The sequence below is a fragment of the Barbus barbus genome (assembly GCF_936440315.1).
Source record: "Barbus barbus genome assembly, chromosome: 41".
In the NCBI taxonomy this organism is placed as follows: Eukaryota; Metazoa; Chordata; class Actinopteri; order Cypriniformes; family Cyprinidae; genus Barbus; species Barbus barbus.
The window spans coordinates 12454226-12473061 of NC_136719.1; the positions used below are offsets into that span (position 1 = coordinate 12454226).

The 18836-nt window shown below is 35.6% G+C and overlaps 2 protein-coding genes across 2 annotated transcripts in view; one reads left to right on the top strand and one right to left on the bottom strand.

Annotated features, from left to right (window-relative positions):
- The window catches only part of LOC306861073 (ninjurin-1-like), a gene marked incomplete at both ends in the record, with an annotated part of 649099 nt that overhangs the window by 583075 nt on the left and 47188 nt on the right, over positions 1–18836 (bottom strand). The window lies entirely within an intron of this gene.
- Positions 5638–18836, top strand: part of LOC306860518 (paired box protein Pax-7-like) — a gene marked incomplete at its 3' end in the record, with an annotated part of 55784 nt that continues 42585 nt past the window's right edge. The window contains exons 1-4 of the mRNA XM_079402248.1: positions 5638–5889; positions 6841–7076; positions 7352–7496; positions 7828–7956. Of these exons, the coding sequence (XP_079258374.1) occupies positions 5805–5889; positions 6841–7076; positions 7352–7496; positions 7828–7956 (595 nt within the window). The 5' untranslated portion in view covers positions 5638–5804. The remainder of the gene's footprint in view (positions 5890–6840; positions 7077–7351; positions 7497–7827; positions 7957–18836) is intronic.

Consider the following 18836-nt stretch of genomic DNA (forward strand, 5'->3'; position numbering starts at 1 on the left):
GATGATACTGTATCATAACATTTTTCGGAGTATTTAATTGAGACGATTTGGGTCTATCATGGGATGCTTGTTTTTCCTACCTGTTAATTTATTAAAATAATGCTCTCTTACAATGACACTTGAACACATTTTATTTGATGAGCATGTTTTTAATTTCTGAAAGAAGTCTCTGAGCATATCAGATAATTTTACCTTTTTATGAAAACTAGTTCAGGTGGCAAATCGTCATGTGGTATGACCCGAAAGTGTGATGATATTTATGAAATATTTACATTTTCAAAGAGACTTTTTACTTTAGATAAATATTTTTAAATGTTTTAAAAAAAAGATTATGTAGACTATAACATATATTAAAGGTGTTTTAACTGATGCTTAGACCACATAACATTTTGAAACCTTACTTGAAAATGGTATCAAAACAAAAATGAAGGAGTCCCGTACAAAAAATAATAATTAATAAATTTATTTTTTGCAAGTACTGATAGTATGTGGGATTCATTCATTTTTGACTTGTTTTTGGTTGTTTGTAGCAACTATGGATTACCTGCAGATGTGTGAGGGTAATTGTTGATTGATTGCTTGAATTCTTTTTTTTTAAATAGTTGATTATGTGTCATTGATGTATCATTTACAGTGTTGGGGAGTAACTAGTTACATGTAATGGAATTACGTAATTTAATAATAATAAAAAAAAACAGTTATTGAGACAAAATGTGTAGTTAAATTACCATTACTTATGAAAATGTTAACAATTACAAAGTGGGTTACATTTGAATATTTTCACACAACATACAGTATGATTGATTTATTTCCCAAATTGCATTGACTGCTTTATGAGACACCAGTGTTTCAGGAGTTTAGGACACTTACTTATTGGATAACTATTTTATTTCCTATTTAGGTTTATGTATATGCTTTATTTTTTTAAGATTAACTGTTTTTTTTTGTTTTTTTTTCCCAAGGCATTGTGAGATGCCAGTGTTTCCTGTCATAGCTATGCAAGGATTTGATTTAAAAACAGTATCATAACTATTATATTATTGTATTTAACCTCAAAGTAGGAGGTGCTAAAGTCTGATTTTGTGGTGTCTGTGCTGTAAAATTAAATTTTTATAATCTTAATTCAAGTGATAAAGGATTTTGAAAGTCTAACGTAAGTGTTGAGTACTACCGTAAGGTTAACCCTGCCTGCTTTTAAAATTTCAAAATGATTAATAGTTGAAAACATTCATTAGAAATTTAGAAAAGTAACCAAAAAGTAATCAAATGTAATAAGTTACATTACTTTAATAAAGTAACTGAAAGAGTTACACTACTTTTTAAATAGGGTAACTTGTAATCTGTAACCTATTACATTTCCAAAGTAACCATCCCAACACTGGTCATTGACCCCAAAACACTTGTGGTATTGGCCATAACAGTGCATGGTTTTTACTTCTTCTTTTTTTTCCGTCCATGGAAAATCAAATTTGTCCTTGACCCAAATAACGAGTCTGTTACTTGTCATAATTGTATATTTAATGATATGGCTAGCAGAATCGAGAGTTCATCCAAAATGTGTCAATCGCCCCCATATAGTTCATCTATAGGGTCAATCCATGATAATATTTACCAGGTTATGAGTGACACAGTGATCCCAGATCAGCTCAGTTATAGAAATGCCTGCCCATGACCCCTGGTTTGTATGTAGTAAGCAGTTAATAGTCTCAGTGTATTCAGGTTTAAGAGAGAAAGAAACACCCCATACAGCATGACCCTCCTGGTCACGACCTATTGATGCTCACTTATGTCCCCCCGTCAGCCTTCACAGCACTCACCAGCACATGAAAGAGTTCATCAGAGGGGATGTATCGTGTGAGAGGATGAGGCACAAGAGTTCAGAGTGCAGTGGTTTGGTGCTCCTTGACGAGATCACATGCTTGGCATATGGAGGCATCCCGAGAGCCTTCATGGTGCATTTTATGTCTGAATAAAAGATGGGAGGAGAGAGAATAATATATCTGTCGTTGGACCAAACTTTAAATTCCATTATTTTATTGTGAGATGAGAGTTTTCAACTCTAACTACAAGTGAATAACACCGCTGCATTAAATAAAGAGTGTAACATTTAAAATTTTAATTTATATTTTATTAATATTTTTTATATTAAATGTAAAAATAGTTGCATTCTTCTGTTTATTTTTCTGATTGGACACCAGGGTCACTTTATCAGCTCCTTCCACTTCAGGGATACCTCAGTTCAACAGTAATTTACAGTAATTTATGCTAAGGACAGAATATCCTTAGCATACATGTGTTTATTTCAAAGCCTTTTATTTTCTTGTGTTTTTGCCTGAAGGTTTAGAGATCTATAAGATGGTTTTGAAAGAAAACTCTCATATGCTCACCAAGGTTTCATTTATTTGGTCAAAAATACATAAAAAGAATCATATAGCAAAATCTTATTATAATTTTGAATAACTTTAAATGTTTTCTATTTTAATATATTTTAAAATGTAATTTATTCATGTGGTGCAAAGCTGAATTTTCAGCATCATTACTTCAGTCCTCAGTGTCCCATGATCCTTCAGAAATCATTCTAATATGCTGATTTGATGCTCAAGAAACATTTTGTTGAAAACAGTTGTGCTGCTTATTATTTTTTTGTGGTAACCATGATACTGATTTTCTTGTTTCTTTCATGAAAGACCAAAAGAACAACACAAACACTGAATAGAATTATACAATAAGTAAAACGTATATATTTCTTTACCTAATTATGATTTAAATTAGTTAATACCGCTAACAGACCTCATCTGTTTTACTAGTTATTTTGAAGTATCTCAGACAATCAGCACTTACAAATGGACTAAGCTACTGTGCTGTGGAAATGGGTAGGAATGCTTGTGAGAAAGACAGGGCTACCTCAGACATTCCTTCCCTTACTTTCAGTGATGTATGGGGACAAAATGTCATTACCAAGCCAGTGATTTAACACCGTTAAACACTTCCAGCTGGAATGTTATTCTGCCCCAATGCTAAAAGTGTCATATGGAACTCAACCTTAGTCTGCTGGGCTTTGTGTGATCTGGTGCACCTGCTCTCTTTCCCTCTGCTCTCTCTCTTTGCTTGCTGTCCTTCTCTTGCGTTCATGCTTCAGATATGCAGCTCTGCGCTTTTGCTTCTCTTACTCTTCTTTGTAGTGTCCATAGGACAGCAATGGGCTAATCCACTTGTGATTTATATATAGGCATATATGTAAATGTTGTTTACGATTGTGTGTCTATTGCTAAAAGCTTTTACTATATAAATAACAGTTAACTATGATTGTAGAACAATATTCAGTCATGCAATCTCAGTGTAAAAAGCTAAAGTGGAGTGAAATCCTGGAGTAAAAACTGAAGAATTGCATTTTTGGTTCTTTATCGCCATCTAGTGGCAAGTCCTATAATTTGTCATTCGTAGGTAACGAAGCCCTACTGTATGCAGCATGGTTTTCACATTAGACCAACAGTGAGCACACTTGAATCAACATAAATTTACATACATGCAGTGTAGATTTATTTGTATTATTGTAAAGAAAGAAGTCAAATATTGAGTTTTCTTCAAGTTTCAAAGGTGTGTGTGTGTTTTTATAATAGACTAATGCTAGCACGTGAAACCTAATTGGGGGAGGGGGGGGGGGGGGGGGGGGGGGGGGACCTTAATAATTTACTAAACTGAGTACTTGCTGAACAAGATATAGGCTATGTTAAAAACATTGCATGTGCAATGTGAAAGTGAATTGACACATTAAAGCTACAAATCTTTGAAAAGTGCCGATTATCTTCCAGAAAATTGGGTTGCTAAAGTATACATTTAAAAAAATAGGGGATATATTTTCTACAGCTTGAGCACAATTAAAGAACTAGAATGTACCTTAGCTTCATCTGATTTCTGTACGTCTTTATAGACATATGCGTTGAAATAAATCGTGCCAACAAGAGTTCTGTCTTGCTTTACTCCGACATCTGCAAGAGACCTCAAAGGCACTCAAGCTACCGGTCCCTTGGGATGTGACATGCTTAGTCATGTGAAAGTATATATTAACCAGCAATGCACACAAATTAACGATGCCATTGTTAACAACAAAGCGCAGCTTTCAAGTCATTACTGCCTGTCTGTTCTTAAAGTTGAATTCCAGTGTTTGATGTTCTTAAGCATGCCTTTCCACACAGGATACCTAAACAATCACTGCTAATCGTAGGCTTGGCAGTGGTTAATCATGGGACTGTACAAGTCATAATTTAATGAGTTTCTTCCTGACTCGTACAAATATGTTAGTAGAGTGTGATTTGTCAATGTATGGATCAACGTGTTATAATGAATCATTATCTGATGCAAGAACGTTAGAACTATTTCAGGTGACACTTTAATAACTTTCAAATATAATATCACATTTTATAAATAACCTAATATACAAATGCTATGAACTGTTTATTTCTTTTTTAATGTAAATGTTATTAAACACAATAACTAACATTATCTATCAATTATTATTGTTGTTAGACGTATTTGCCATTCATCAGTCTCACATTTTAAAAATGAAGATTGAAGACTGGCCATTTGTTGGTTATTATGCTTTATGAGACTAATACCCCCCCCCCCCCATTCGCAAAATGGGTTTTTAATGGTTTTTAAAAGACACTTTTGCCTTTCATTTGGTGCTGGTGTGTACAGGTTCTGCTTATTGATTTTTGTAGTTTTGACTGTAATTATTTATTTATTTATTTTGGGGGGGGGGGGGGGGGTGCCTTTGTTTGGTTGTTGTGGATAGATGTTTAGGAGAGTGGTGTTTAATTAAAAAGATTAAACCAACTACAATAAAACAAATCATTGAAGTGCTCCGTCAATTTAAAAAGTCCCACAAGGAACATTATTAGCTTATCTGTACTTGCATTAAAAATTGTATGCTATAGTACTACAGAACAAATGAATTAGCACAAGATTTTTTTTTAATTGACTGGGTAAACCAAGGTTGTGTTTTCGTTCCTACAATTGAAAACACATTTTAGTTGCACAATAGGCCAAGTAGGCTATAGCAACATTTGAGAGTATATTAATGAACAAAACACACTTATCTATAATTTTATATGAAAAAAAAATAAAGTATATAAATAATTGCTGTTTTATTAGCTCATGACTTTTAGGCATTGTTAGCAAATGGCAGTCGATCGATCAAGTGTTTGCATTGTTTTCTGCTCAAAGGCAATCTGATGAAGTGAATGAAAAGCTAGGCCCTCCGCGTGTGCGTTGCGTGTTTGTCTTACCCTCTGCTTTTTGTGATTGGTCGAAAAAAAAACTTGCTTGTTCCCCTCCATGCCCACATGAATAAAAGTAGACTGCAAGAGCCTATCGGCGCGCGCGACACCCCTCCCCGCGCGCTAAAGTTATCCACTTCAACTACTCCCAACCCCTAAGCAGACTTTGCCATCCAAAACTATCAGACCTTTTAAGAAAACACTGCAAAGAATTAAGTAACCTTTGTTCACTCGAGAGCGTTTGGAGTACCCCCTCCCTGGCGCGCGCTGCATCTTGTTCTTGCGGTAGTTATTTTGCTCATGACCCCCTCCGCACAAAACGACTGTGTTTATCTTTGTTTGATTTTTTGGAGGTTTCACATCCCTGCGATAGTGTGGCTGGATAACACCCCCCCCCCTTTTTTTTTTTGAAGAGAGGACTTAAGGGAATTTTAGTCATTAAGGAAACATTCATCAACAAGTCTGGACTTGCTTTCGCAGTTTAAACATCAGCCTTACTGTGCCTCGTCATTTATTAAAAGTAGAATGTCATCATTACCGGGAACAGTACCGCGAATGATGCGACCGGCTCCAGGACAGAACTATCCGCGCACTGGATTCCCCTTGGAAGGTTGGTTGGACAGATGTTAGGGTACTTTGTTTTGCTGTAATTAATTGTTGTAAATAATACCAGGCCTACAGATTTCCTATAGCCAAAAAGATTTTTAAAGAGTTTGAAGTGTAGGTTATATTACACTTGTGAGTACTATATTGCACCAAGTTATCGACTGAATGCTATACGCAAATGTCCGATTGGAGTTTAATATATATATAGGCTATATATACAATTATATTAGAGATAGTTGTTGGCTTTGCGCATTTTGATGAGCAGAACGCATGTGCATTTAAATGCACCAGAATAAAAAAAATCTAATCAAATTAAATAAAAAATAAAAAATACAATTTCCAGGGCCATTTTGTTTCTGGCAATGTTCTTATTTCAGTGGTTCAAATAAAACTTTCAATTACAAAGCCTGTCCGTCATTGTAAGATTTGTTGAAGTGATCTAGTGTTGCAAGTTAATCCAAAATGCACTAAAGACAAATATTTGAACAACACCGAGTGCAAAAAAATAATGAAGCATAACGCATGCAGGCCAAGAGGACCACTCAAGAGCAATCTGTTAAATTACATTAAGATAAATTATCTGCTAAATTTTCTTTCATTAACTGACAGGAATTTTTTTTTAGCGCATCTCAAGACACCAGTATAGGCTAAATGTTGAACAATTTTCCAGATTCAAGTTCAAATGTATATATATATATATATATATATATATATATATATTTATCACTGTATTTTTTGTAACAGATAGAGTTAAACTAAAAAGTGTGGCTCTATATTTCAAAGTGCGTGTTTTTTGGTGTTCGTATATAGCCTATGAAAGATACAATTATTATCGTTATTGTTTTTAATCCTACTTTTGAGGGGGAAATAGCCTATTTAAGAGGGTAAACTGGAAGTCTGAATTTTGAGTGAAAGCTAGCCAAAGTTAGATTTAATTCCCATTTCTTTACTGCAGTTTCAACTCCTCTGGGTCAAGGTCGAGTCAATCAGCTTGGCGGAGTTTTCATCAATGGCAGGCCTTTGCCAAATCATATCCGCCACAAAATAGTTGAAATGGCTCACCACGGCATCCGTCCCTGCGTGATCTCCCGACAACTTCGCGTTTCCCACGGTTGTGTGTCCAAAATCCTCTGCCGGTATCAAGAAACTGGCTCGATCCGTCCTGGAGCAATAGGAGGAAGCAAACCCAGAGTAATTATAGCCTATTATTATTATTATTATTATTTTCATTTTTGCTATTATCATTATGCATGATGGGTTTTTGTAGCTATTATTTTTATTTGCAAAGCTAATTAAATATTTCATTTTAAATCGTTTAAGAAAAGTTGGTACGTATTAAAAGGAAAAGGAAACAAGCTATGTACAATTTGTACTAAATTTGTTCTCCTGTCTTTTTTCTTTTCACCCATACTTGCTATTTTTTCCCTTTCTCTTCGTATTTTCGCCTTTTCAATCAAACACAAAAGCAGGTGGCAACACCTGACGTGGAAAAACGAATCGAAGAATACAAGCGCGATAATCCCGGTATGTTCAGTTGGGAGATTCGGGATAAACTGCTGAAGGACGGTGTGTGTGACAGAAGTACAGTTCCCTCAGGTGAGGCCTCATCTGGTAAGCAGACCCTTTTTTATCATGTCCACATCACCTATCTCATACCTCCAGTCATTTTTATCACAATCATTTTGTGTATAGTCTTCTTGAACAAACTGAATTGAAAATAAAAGTATTGATTATTTTATTATTACTATTGTTATTTTATAATAACTAGGCCTTTATTAATTATAAATTACGGATTAAATTTATTTAGCCTACTTTATTATTATCATTAGCCTATTATTATTATTATTATTATTATTAGCCTATTATTATTACGCACATATAATTATTTTGTTCACTGTGCTCTTTTACTTATTTGTTTATTTATTTTTAATTATCCCATCAGTAAGTTCTATCAGTCGGGTTCTTCGTGCGCGATTTGGCAAAAAAGACGACGAGGACGACTGTGACAAAAAGGATGACAGTGGGGAGAAAAAAACTAAGCACAGCATTGACGGCATACTGGGAGACAAAGGTAATTCATTTTAATTTTATTTTAATCTATGCAGAAAAACACCTGACTTCTTGTCAAAACAAACTTTGCGCTTGAGTTTTTTGGGGGTCTTCTCTGCACATTAAATCGGTGTATGCTTTTTGTGTCGGTGCTCGGCGTCCTTGCGATTTCTCTGCTTGTTGAACTGTCATTTAGTCATTTGATTTAGTGTGTATTTATACTGGCTCTGACGGATGGTATTTAGGCCTTGATCTATTTGTACAACAGACTCATTTGACGCTGAGTAAACGGTCCCTTGAAAACGGTAACTGACAGATGACCGATGTGGCAATCAATATCAATTACAGCCCATAAATTCAACATTGCCCGCTGGTTCTCGCGATAATTCGGCACGCTTATTCGCACAACAGACCTTTCCATCTGGCAACCGGTAACAAGAAACAACGCTGTAATAATATAAAATTATTTTAGGTTGTTTATTTATTTATTTTTATTAATTTTTATACGCTGTTATGAAATAGGTAAATAGCTAAATTTAATAAGTCGTGCCCAGAATATGTTAATATTTCGGGAGAAAAATTACTGCAACTAAGCAAACAATATGATTGTCTTTTTGAAGTAGCCTAACACTACAAAACATTGTCGGTTTAGACAGTCTTTTTTTCACACTTGAAAATGAACTTCAGTCCAAAGATCTCTCCTTCACTGAAGCTCTTTTGGAGCGAGGAATCTTTGCTACAAAGCAAAGCCTAAAAGCAAGGCTTCGAAAGAAGGAATGAACCCTTCCTTTCACATTCAAAAATCCGTAAAGGGGGGAAAAACTTTTAACAAAAGGCCAAGAGGGGATCTATAGAGAGATGAATTATTCAATACACCCTGCTGGTAGATAGTTTTGTAATATTATGGAATCGTCTGTTGGAATAGAATGAGATTTGGAGGGTGCAAAATGTTTTATTCTTGTTTGGAAATGCCCACTGCTCTTTTTGGAATCACTATTGTGTTTCTTAGCTGACGTTTAGAGAGGTGCTTTAGAAGAGGTGCCCTGTTCGTCTTTTACGCGTATGTTATATTTCAACACTGGTTATTTGTAAGAAATTTGTCGGCTTTTATTTATTTATTTTTATTAACTATAGGCTATATTAATAAATAGCCTAAGTGGAACAACACATTAATTTTGTTCAGTTTTAAAAAATTGCAAAGGGCTTTTCTTTGTTCATGAAAAGAATGCGGATTATGCGTACTTTTCTGAATGATTTAAAGCGGCTTTTAATTGTGTGCACGATTGATCTAAAATTTGGGTTGTTTTAGAACACATGTTTGTGTTTGTGTATGTGTGCTTGCGCGCGAAACTCAAAACCCTCATACAACCTCCACATGCCAGCATGAGCCACAGCTATTGGATTACGGATATACAAAGTGCAATCCATGATTAGAAATGTCTGCCATTGCCCTAAACGCTGTGCATTAAGAATATGAATATTTCCATCTGATGAATGCATGCATATCTGCTAGGATTCATTAATAATTTGTGTAAATATCAGAGTTTAGAGTTTATTTATATCTCCAAATTCACTCCACATGTATTACATTTAGTGAAATGTCTTTTCACATTTGAGCTATATGTGTCATGCACTGAAAAAAATTATACTATTTTTTTTTTAAGTAAGTGGTTGCAATCAATCTATTTTAGCTACATTTAAATAATCAAATTTAGTTGACTAACTTTCAGCAAAATGTGTTTATTTAAATGTAGCTAAAATAAATTGATTGCAACCACTTAGCCTACCTTAAAAAAATGAGTAAATTCAATGTATCATTTTTTTCAGTGTGCAAACGAGATAGGGCTCAAATGCAATCTTTTTCCAGACTTAAAAAGATTTTTCTCGGGGCTTGTTTCACTTGATCATCCAACTGGCATTTAATAATGTTAAGACTTATTAGAGTTCGTAATGAAAACGTGTCTTTTGAACAAGCGGCTGTGTTGGAGATGGGTGTAATAGCTCACAGGCATAGTACGAAACTTATTTATCCCCAATCAGCTCTCACTGCTGAGTTCCAAGCACAACGTTATTTTGAAAGGTTTTAAAGCAGATTAAATTGAGCCTTTTCTTTCTCTTCGCTTTCATCTTTAAACAGCCCTCACTGGCTAGCCCTCGGCACAACTTCATGAGATTTTACATTTTTTTCTCACACTTGTTCGTATATTTATTTAATAATATTGTTTTATTGTATTTTGGTCTATTTAGTTGATTCGACGCACAAACACATGGCAAAAGAATGAGACCCCAAGCATGCCATTTGTGGACAAATTGAGCAGTTTTGTATGATTACGGGTGTGAAATTATTGAACAATGACAAATGACTCCTGGCTTTAAAACCAAAAACTACGTTTTGTCCATAATCATGCAGGTTTAGAACAAAGTTCGGTTATTTAATGACTTCTGAAATAAGCTACCCCCAAAGGATACCTGTCATTTTGTATTTATCAAATTTTGCCCCTGTTGTTGTGCTCCTAATGTGTTCTGACGTTCACGGCCCTCTTTAACGCACAGAGTATGAAAGGCGCGTGCACCACATGGACTTTACTCGACCAATAAAATGTCATTTGACCCAGAGAAAAATTTGTCAGCCAATTAATGGGGATCGACAGATTCCCCATTTAGGCTCAGTTGATTAAACCAATTGGCTTTCAGAGACTTATCCCACAGAACAACGCAAAAGATCGTTTAAACAAATCAGTGGATTACCTGATCTCGGTTAATTACTAAAAAGAGTACTCTTTCAACACGACCTTAGGGTGGCACTACGCATAGCCTATTAAATTAACTCGTTAAGACCACGCTGAGAAAGAATCGTTTTGAATGGAGAAACCGAACACATTTAAACAAGAGTTATAATAATTACAGAAGAATCTCAGAAATCGAATGAAGTGAAATTTGATTTTTCTATATGTGCATTTGGCGGAGCATTCATTTTAAGAATGCTACAAAAGGCCAATTACATCGAGCGAATGAAAAGTGTTTGCACACGGGTATAGTTCCCAGATATTTGTAGAGAAACGAAAGTTATACTGTATATTTGAGACTTTGAAATAAGCCTCGTTTGAAGAAAAGAGACCATAGGATGAGTCGGGAGACCACTTCAAACAAATCCATCTAGAATGGAGAGAGAGAGAGAAAGAGGGAGAGATTTAGTGAAAGTATGGTGAAGTTATTTAGCTATTAATATTTTTCCTCAGGCATCGAGAGTCACTCCATCTGCACTTTCTTGCAGCTATTTGGCTGGGCTGAAATTGAGGGAGACCCAAATGTTGGGAAGAGATAACACAATCATCACAGCCGCGGTCCTGCGCTCTGCATCAATGTATTAAACTCGGATTAACCTCCCCTTTCCCTGCGCTGCTACCCAACACATTATATTGGAATTTTGGGAGAGGGAGTGATTTTGTAAAATTTTATTATTATTATTATTATTATTATTATTATCATCACTTCAGGTCAGATTTTACATTATTCAGCTAAATAAATGTATATTCACAGAATTAGTCTACTCATTTATACAAATTAACTGCAGTTAATGTGCAAGTATTTTATGGAGCTTAATTATTCATTGTTCTTTTCACTGTCGGCTATTAATAAAAATATGTTTGTAAATATATGTGATAAAAATATGTGAGTAAAGTTCCTTGCTATTAGTCGTAGTAATGCGCATAATATGATAAAACTGTTGTTGGTCAGTAATGATGGACAGTGACAATGGTGCAAATGAATAGAACAAGTCTGGCGTTTGTATAACCAATCTCTTTGCTAGGTCATCGTCTAATGATGAGACTATGCTGTGAAAAATGCTAATCCGGAGATCATGACACCAGAACTGAATTACATGCTGGTTAACTTCAGTCCTGCACTTTGCTGAGGAAATTATTTTCCAAACGTTAACCCAGGATGAAGTTCACACAAAAACTAGGCCTGCGCCAAATCCAGGTCCCTAATTCGTGGAACGAATCGAATGTCGGAAAACGTCGAATTCAGCCCTTCTGTTTTTACTTACATCTTTTGACAGCTTTTCTTTTATAAATTCTTGCACTGCTCTCTTTGAATTCGTTTTGGGGTAGTTTTGACAGAATATTTGTATAGGCTATATGGTTGTATGTGTATTGTTTAATATATCTCTAAATAATATTTTATCGGAACAAAAATAGCCGTAAATATTCGACTAAATGTGTCTAAATAGCGTGTCATCAGAGTCAATCTACGAATGACATTTGACGTTAATCATTTTTAAAATGTAGAAAGATTACGTAGCCTAAGTCTTCTTGAACAGAATATTAATATGCGATTATTTTCAACATCTTTGCTGACCTGTTAACCTGAGGCGGATCCAATAGATGCAATGAAGAGGATTTTGTGTGTTTCAGATGTTTAAGGGAGAGAGGAAAAAAAAAAAATAGAAAGTAGGTGCAGAAAAGTAGAGGCATCTGGAGGAAATTGAGAGGCTTATAGTCTTTGATCCTTGGGTGCTTTTTCTTATCGGAAACATTTGTGGTGACACCACTACAATGGGAGTTCATCATATTACAGGCTGCCAGTGCTGCTTTCAAGAGGGCCTGTCTATTAATTAACGTATTTCTTGTCATGTGGGACAAGGACTATCTCAGTGCACATATTACTATGCGAATGGCTTTTGGATATCTGCTGGGTTTTTTTTTTTTTTTTTGGTTAAAGGGACAATCTTCCATTTAATTTGCTGAAATTGATAAATCCACTGCAGAAGACATGTGGATGTTTTTCCTTCGTCTAAAAAGGAAGCACATAACCCCTTCTCACTCACCTTCGTTGTCGCCAGAAATAAAATGATGCAAAGTTTTCAATTAAGCCCTGACAATACGGGATGTTTTGGGAAATCAAATAATTAATTGGTCAAAAATCCATGTCATTCACCGAGATTTGCACTGTGCAGTAGAGTGGGGTGGGGGTGGGGGGCATCCTGTTGGACCAGAAGAACAAAACGAACAAACGACTAGGGAAAACTCCTGCTGACACCAATAAAAGTATTGGCCTCCGGGCTTCCTATGTAATGTCACAAAAGTGTTTTTGATGCCCTGGACTCGCCATCGCTTTAGTTCTGTATGTTGCCCTAAATAGGCTAATTAGAAGAGCACGAATCTCTTGGTAACCCTATCGTGGATGTTTCGTCCATTGGTCCAAAGAGACGCTAAAATTACCATTCAAGTTAGAAATCGGCAAAACGTTTTGGTTGCGAACATTTAAAAAAAAAAGAAGAAAATTCTGACGCAAAGTGCATGTGGCATAATAACCTAATGTTTTATAGCAACATATAGCCTATAAAATAATATCAAGAACACTCTTAAAAATAAAGGTGCTTCAAAAGGTACCATTTTTGGTTCCACAAAGAACCATTCAGTCAAAGTTTCTTTAAAGAACCATCTCTTCCTTACCTTTTTATAATCTGAAGAACCTTCTTTCACCTCAAAGAACCTTTTGTGAAACAGAAAGGTTCATCAGATGTTAAAGGTTCTTTATTGAACCATTTAGACAAAAAAGGTTCTTCTATGGCATCGTGAAGCACCTTTATTTTTAAGAGTGAATGTATCGAATAAAAATAGAACGACTTTTTTTTTTACTACCAGCGATTTCATAACACAGTATAGATATAGGAAATACTACGGAATAAAGCACACGGAATTAATGACAAAATGGCCATTTATATGCCTATATGTTTGCTTTAATTGCACCATGGTGTTCAATTTAAAGAAACCAGCGAAAACGGCCAAACGTTCAACATACGACTCAACTTGTTGATTTTGATCTTATTGTTCGGATCGCTTTCAAACCAGCTTTAATGGCCTCTTTGGGAATACAAATATACGAAAAGAGGAGTTACCAAAGTGGAAGAGGGGGGTTGAATCGGGGGAATTGCTGCCCACTCCTTTACCATGGAGTGTTCAGTAGCCATTCCTTAATCCTGCTTTCATTTTTGCCGACAAATGCCAAGAATCCTGTCTGGAGACCCAATGGGAGACTGATCAGCTAACAAAAGGGAATCCTTCCACAAAGCAGGAGTGCCAAACTGGTTCAGGGCACTCATAAAATGACCAAAGGAAAAGTAACCTTTTGCCGAAAGATCTTATAACATTTTGAGCACAAATGTTGAAACGTATCGGTCCACATAAGTGTCTGTGCAAATGAGAATTGCAGGTGTCCGTGTACAAATACCCTAAATAAATACTATCATTGTAGGGTCACCCAGTAGACAAAATTAATGGAATGAGCTCTGTGGAGAGTATTTAATAATGGATGTCAAAATAGCCTATATTGGCCATAATTTGTGTTTATTTGCTTTAAATTGTAATTTATCTTCTTCCATTTATTTATGTTGCATAAATACAATTTAAAAGCATGTTCATGTCTCTTTCGATGTAATATTTTTCAGGCCTGAAGTCTGTTATTTTACACTATGTATTATTTGTTTTTAGTTTAGAGTTTAGTTTAGTGATGGCGCAGTGGATAAGACACATGCCTTTGGTGTGAGAGACCCGGGTTCGAATCCACTGCGAGACACCAATGTGTCCCTGAGCAAGACACTTAACCCCTAGTTGCTCCAGAGGCGTGCAATCTCTGACATATATAGCAATTGTAAGTCGCTTTGCGTCAGCTAAATGAATAAATGTAAATGTAGTTGACCTGAAAGACAAAAAGTTTGAAATAAAATAGCCTACTTGAATTTAAGCTGCTCTGACTAAAATCCCATCAAGATTTGCATAATGGAGGCCATTAATTATCATTTAGCTCATTAATTATTGTAGGAACAAATCTACCATGTGATGTTGAAGAGTTAAGACTATGTTTCAAGGTGCACCTTTCTCAGTTTCATTTAAAGAGTCAAGTCCTCCATTCTTCTGTGAATTAACTTTTGTTCCTTCGGCTGTTTGCTTTTTTTGTTTGAGCAAAAATTATTCTGGTGTCTGACAGCCCTCTTTCCTGATTTAAAGATAGTCACTTCAAAAGTGAGAAAGAAAAGGGAAAAGCCAACCGTCTGTTATTTTGTGTCTCTGGCCTCTCTGCGTTGGCTATTCAGGCAAGTTGATGAACTCCTCCAAAAGTTTATTAAGAGGAGCAAAACAATGGCGTCTAAAGCCTTTAGGCAGCCAAAAGAGACAGTTTATAAACTAGCTGCCATTGTTCCTCAAAGGCAGATGCATGAATACCTCTGAATGGGCTCCCTCAAACTGACACGATCAAGCTAGACAACAGCATGTTAAAAGGAACTGCCTTTCTTTCTGCTTCCCAGATTTGTATTTTTCCTGCATTAATGTACATCTGCGGTATAGGAGGGTCCAAGCTGGACGAGCTCAATCCCAGTCAATACCCAAACCCACAGCCTTTGGGCTGTTTGAAGTAAAGTCCTATGTTCTGCACGCCCTCAGTGGGCTGCAGGTGTCACAAGCCCGAGAGAAATATGGTAATCTAAGAGCAAAAGAAAAGAGTCACCCTCCTTTTGACGTTTTAAACAGAGCGTTTTCCAAGTGAATGACTTGAAATTGCCTGTTTGTAGGGTTTGAATTTTGTCTTAATGCAGCCAATGGGATTTACAGGGCTTCCATGTAAAGGTTTAAAGGTTTCAAAATGTATACAGGTGGTGTGTTTAATATTTCAACTTTTTATGCCATATCTGGTTAAATCGTGTTAAAATATAGGAAAAATATAAACTAAACTAAATAAATAAACTAAACTATAAAATAAACTAAATTGTATGGCTTTATTTTCAAATTCTTATTGATGAAACATAAAACAGAAACATTTATTTACATTTTACATTTATTTACATTTATGGCTATTAAAAAAACACAGGACTTTTTTCTGTTTTATACTAGCATTCATTCATAACATCTGCTTGTCTTCTCTGTGTTATTTTCAAGTAGCCTTTTTACTTGTCCCTTTAAACAAGCATCATATCATGTTATGCATTCAAATCCATAATGAGTTATTTATTGACGACCCATAAAGAGACTAGTGAAAGTTGAAAAAGCATGCATTGCTGTCTTTCTGGCATGAGAAGTATAATTGCATTCTCCTCCGGTCCACAATGTCGACTGTGTTTAGACATGAATAAAAGCAATTTAGTTTTGGCTGAAAATGTAGTCGTTCCTGAATGGCTTTCACATTGCCAGCTCCAAAAACAAGTCTTTCAGAAACAGAGTACGTGTACAAACAAGTGACCTCCATGGTTTCATCATTACTGTTGTGATTTTAGCAAGTACACTAATGATAAGCTGTAGCTGATTTAGTGTTTTGTGGAGTCTGTATTTAATGGATAAGATGTAACAGAATTGATAGTGAAAATTGATTGTAAACTTTGTTTACATCAGTGTAATTTAATATCCGCTAACTAGTTGATGAATCTCTCTGGGATGAAATGACCTATATTGTGAAAATATATGCACTATGAAAATATAAGACTGTTGATTTGATCGTTGAGCAATAATTTAGTCATTTGAACTTAACTATGATTGTTCACTGTATGTTTGGCACAAGATATAAAGTCAGCACAGTAGTATAAAAGGCCTTCAACCCTCAATTTCTCATGGTGGAAGTTAGATTATCAATATGTGAAGACCATGATTAGGAATAACAGGTGGCATTTCCGTAATATGCTGCAGTCATAAAAATACCCTTAAAATCCTGCCCAGTTTTGATGACTAAAGAAGCATGGCCCATATAATAGGTAACAGTAATTAAGTGAGGAGGGCAATTGCGCCGCATCAGTCCTATGATTAGTGCTGAACAACTTGGTCCAATGGCTTAAAAATCACCATCAGCCCACGCTACTTATGGCCATAAAATTTCCCATTTTATGCTCTTTAGCAGCCTCACCCCGAGATTCTTCATTAGCTTTATTTATGTGTGTGTTTTGCACTTGCACAAAGACAATAAACATGTTCCTAGAGTGTTGCAAATCAGAAATTTGCTCAGATTCTTTCCACCAACTTAAATGGTGAATGTGCGGGGCAGTGTGAGAGCTGCAGAGGGGCCAGGCAGCTGTGAGGGAGTCTATCCCGCTCCCCTCTCCCCACGCAGGCTTCAAACAGGGCACTTGTCTTACATTTTTAACTAATGGGCTTATTTATGCAGCCATTGTCAGTTTCTCTTCAGGCTACTCTTTCCACATTGACTTTTTTTCTCTCACCCTGCAGTATACAAAAGCAAGTGCTGCTCAGTTTTCGCATCTGTTGATATGAGATTTGCCAATTAAAAACAACTGTTCTGGTTACAACGTTGAGTTATTACGGCCTCCATTAAATTGTGTTTACCGCGTTGGCACGTAAAGACATCAGAGCACCTCGTTTATGTTATAGGGTCTGCGTTTTGACAGAGCGCTCAAAGAAAAGCTTACCTCTTCTTTAAGAAGCACTACTGTATATGGATGCATTTCAAATCACTTTTTCTTCATCTCTGATTATTTATCTGCTTTTCTTTTGGAAATAAGATTATGCCTTTTTTTATTATTATTTATTTTCACTTTTGGTATTTGTATTTAAGCCCTAGGCTGTCCACTTAAAGCTCACATTGATATATTAAGATTTATTTCCCATAAGCTAAGTCAGTGGTAAAATTGACATTCAGCATTTTTTTGTTTACGCAACTGTTTTATCTCGAGAAGAGACACACGCCACCGCTGTGGGAAAAGCGAATAAAGGCTTTGCATTTAATAAATGGTAGTTTGCTAAGACATAAAGCCATGATAACACAAACATCTTTGTGAGGATGGAATTAAGTTCAGCTGCAGTTTTACCCTCAGTATTTACAGGGAAGGCCTCACATGGAGAAGCAGAAAGTTTTCTGAAAATTTACTTTATTGAAGTAATGCAAGGAAACTTTTATCTGAGGCCAATGTTTTCCCCTTTGACACAATGAGTAGACAAGTGATGTTGACAGTGGCATTTTGTGTCAGAGCTGCTTGTAATGTCTATTATATGGAGCATTACAAAAGGATATTTCACTTAAAAATTGAAAATTTTATTTACTCAACCTCATCTCTTTTTAAACCTTTATGGGGTTTTTTCCCTGTGCAACACAAATTAAGATATTTTGAAGCTGTTTTTCTCAAACATTGTAAGAAAATGGACCAAAAATGATATTTTACCCCACTGACTGTCATTGTTTGGACAGAATATCTTCTTTTGTATTCCACAGAATAAAGTCATACACATTACACACTAAATTATTTTTCGATTTAAACAAAAAAAGTCTAATTCAATGTATTACTTGCCCTTTCTTTATTATTATTTGTACATTTACCAGTTTCAACGTAAATCCTACACCATTTTTGATCAGTTGGAAACAACATGAGGACTGAGTAAAGGGATGAGAATGAGTAAATTAATTTTCACAAGGATGAGTAAATTAATTTTCTGCTTATAATGTATATTATGTGGGGCAGGTAAATTCTTTCATACTGACTAAAATGTGCTGAGGGATGAAGTATGTTCATGTCTTTTTTTCCTCTCTGACACACAAATTATAGTTTAATAAGCTATAGGCATGCTAGTTTAAATGGCTGATTTTGCCATCTTTCCCACCTTTTAGATATTTGATTAACTTCCACGGTGCTGATTGCTTTTGACCTCAATTAGCGAGATCTCAATCCCAGGAAATTAAAACTTGATATTAAAAGAAAGAATGAGGTAGGAAGTAAACGCACCTGCCTTTCAGTTTCTTGCAGCAAGAAACTGAATTAGAGCTCTCTGCCTCTTCCATTGACCAAGTTAAGTCAGCACTTCCCAACAAATCGACTACACATATCTTTAAAGAATTTCCCCCCTAATTGCCTAAAGATATTTTAAGAACCATTTCGAAGTTGTTCTTAAATAGCACTGCAGC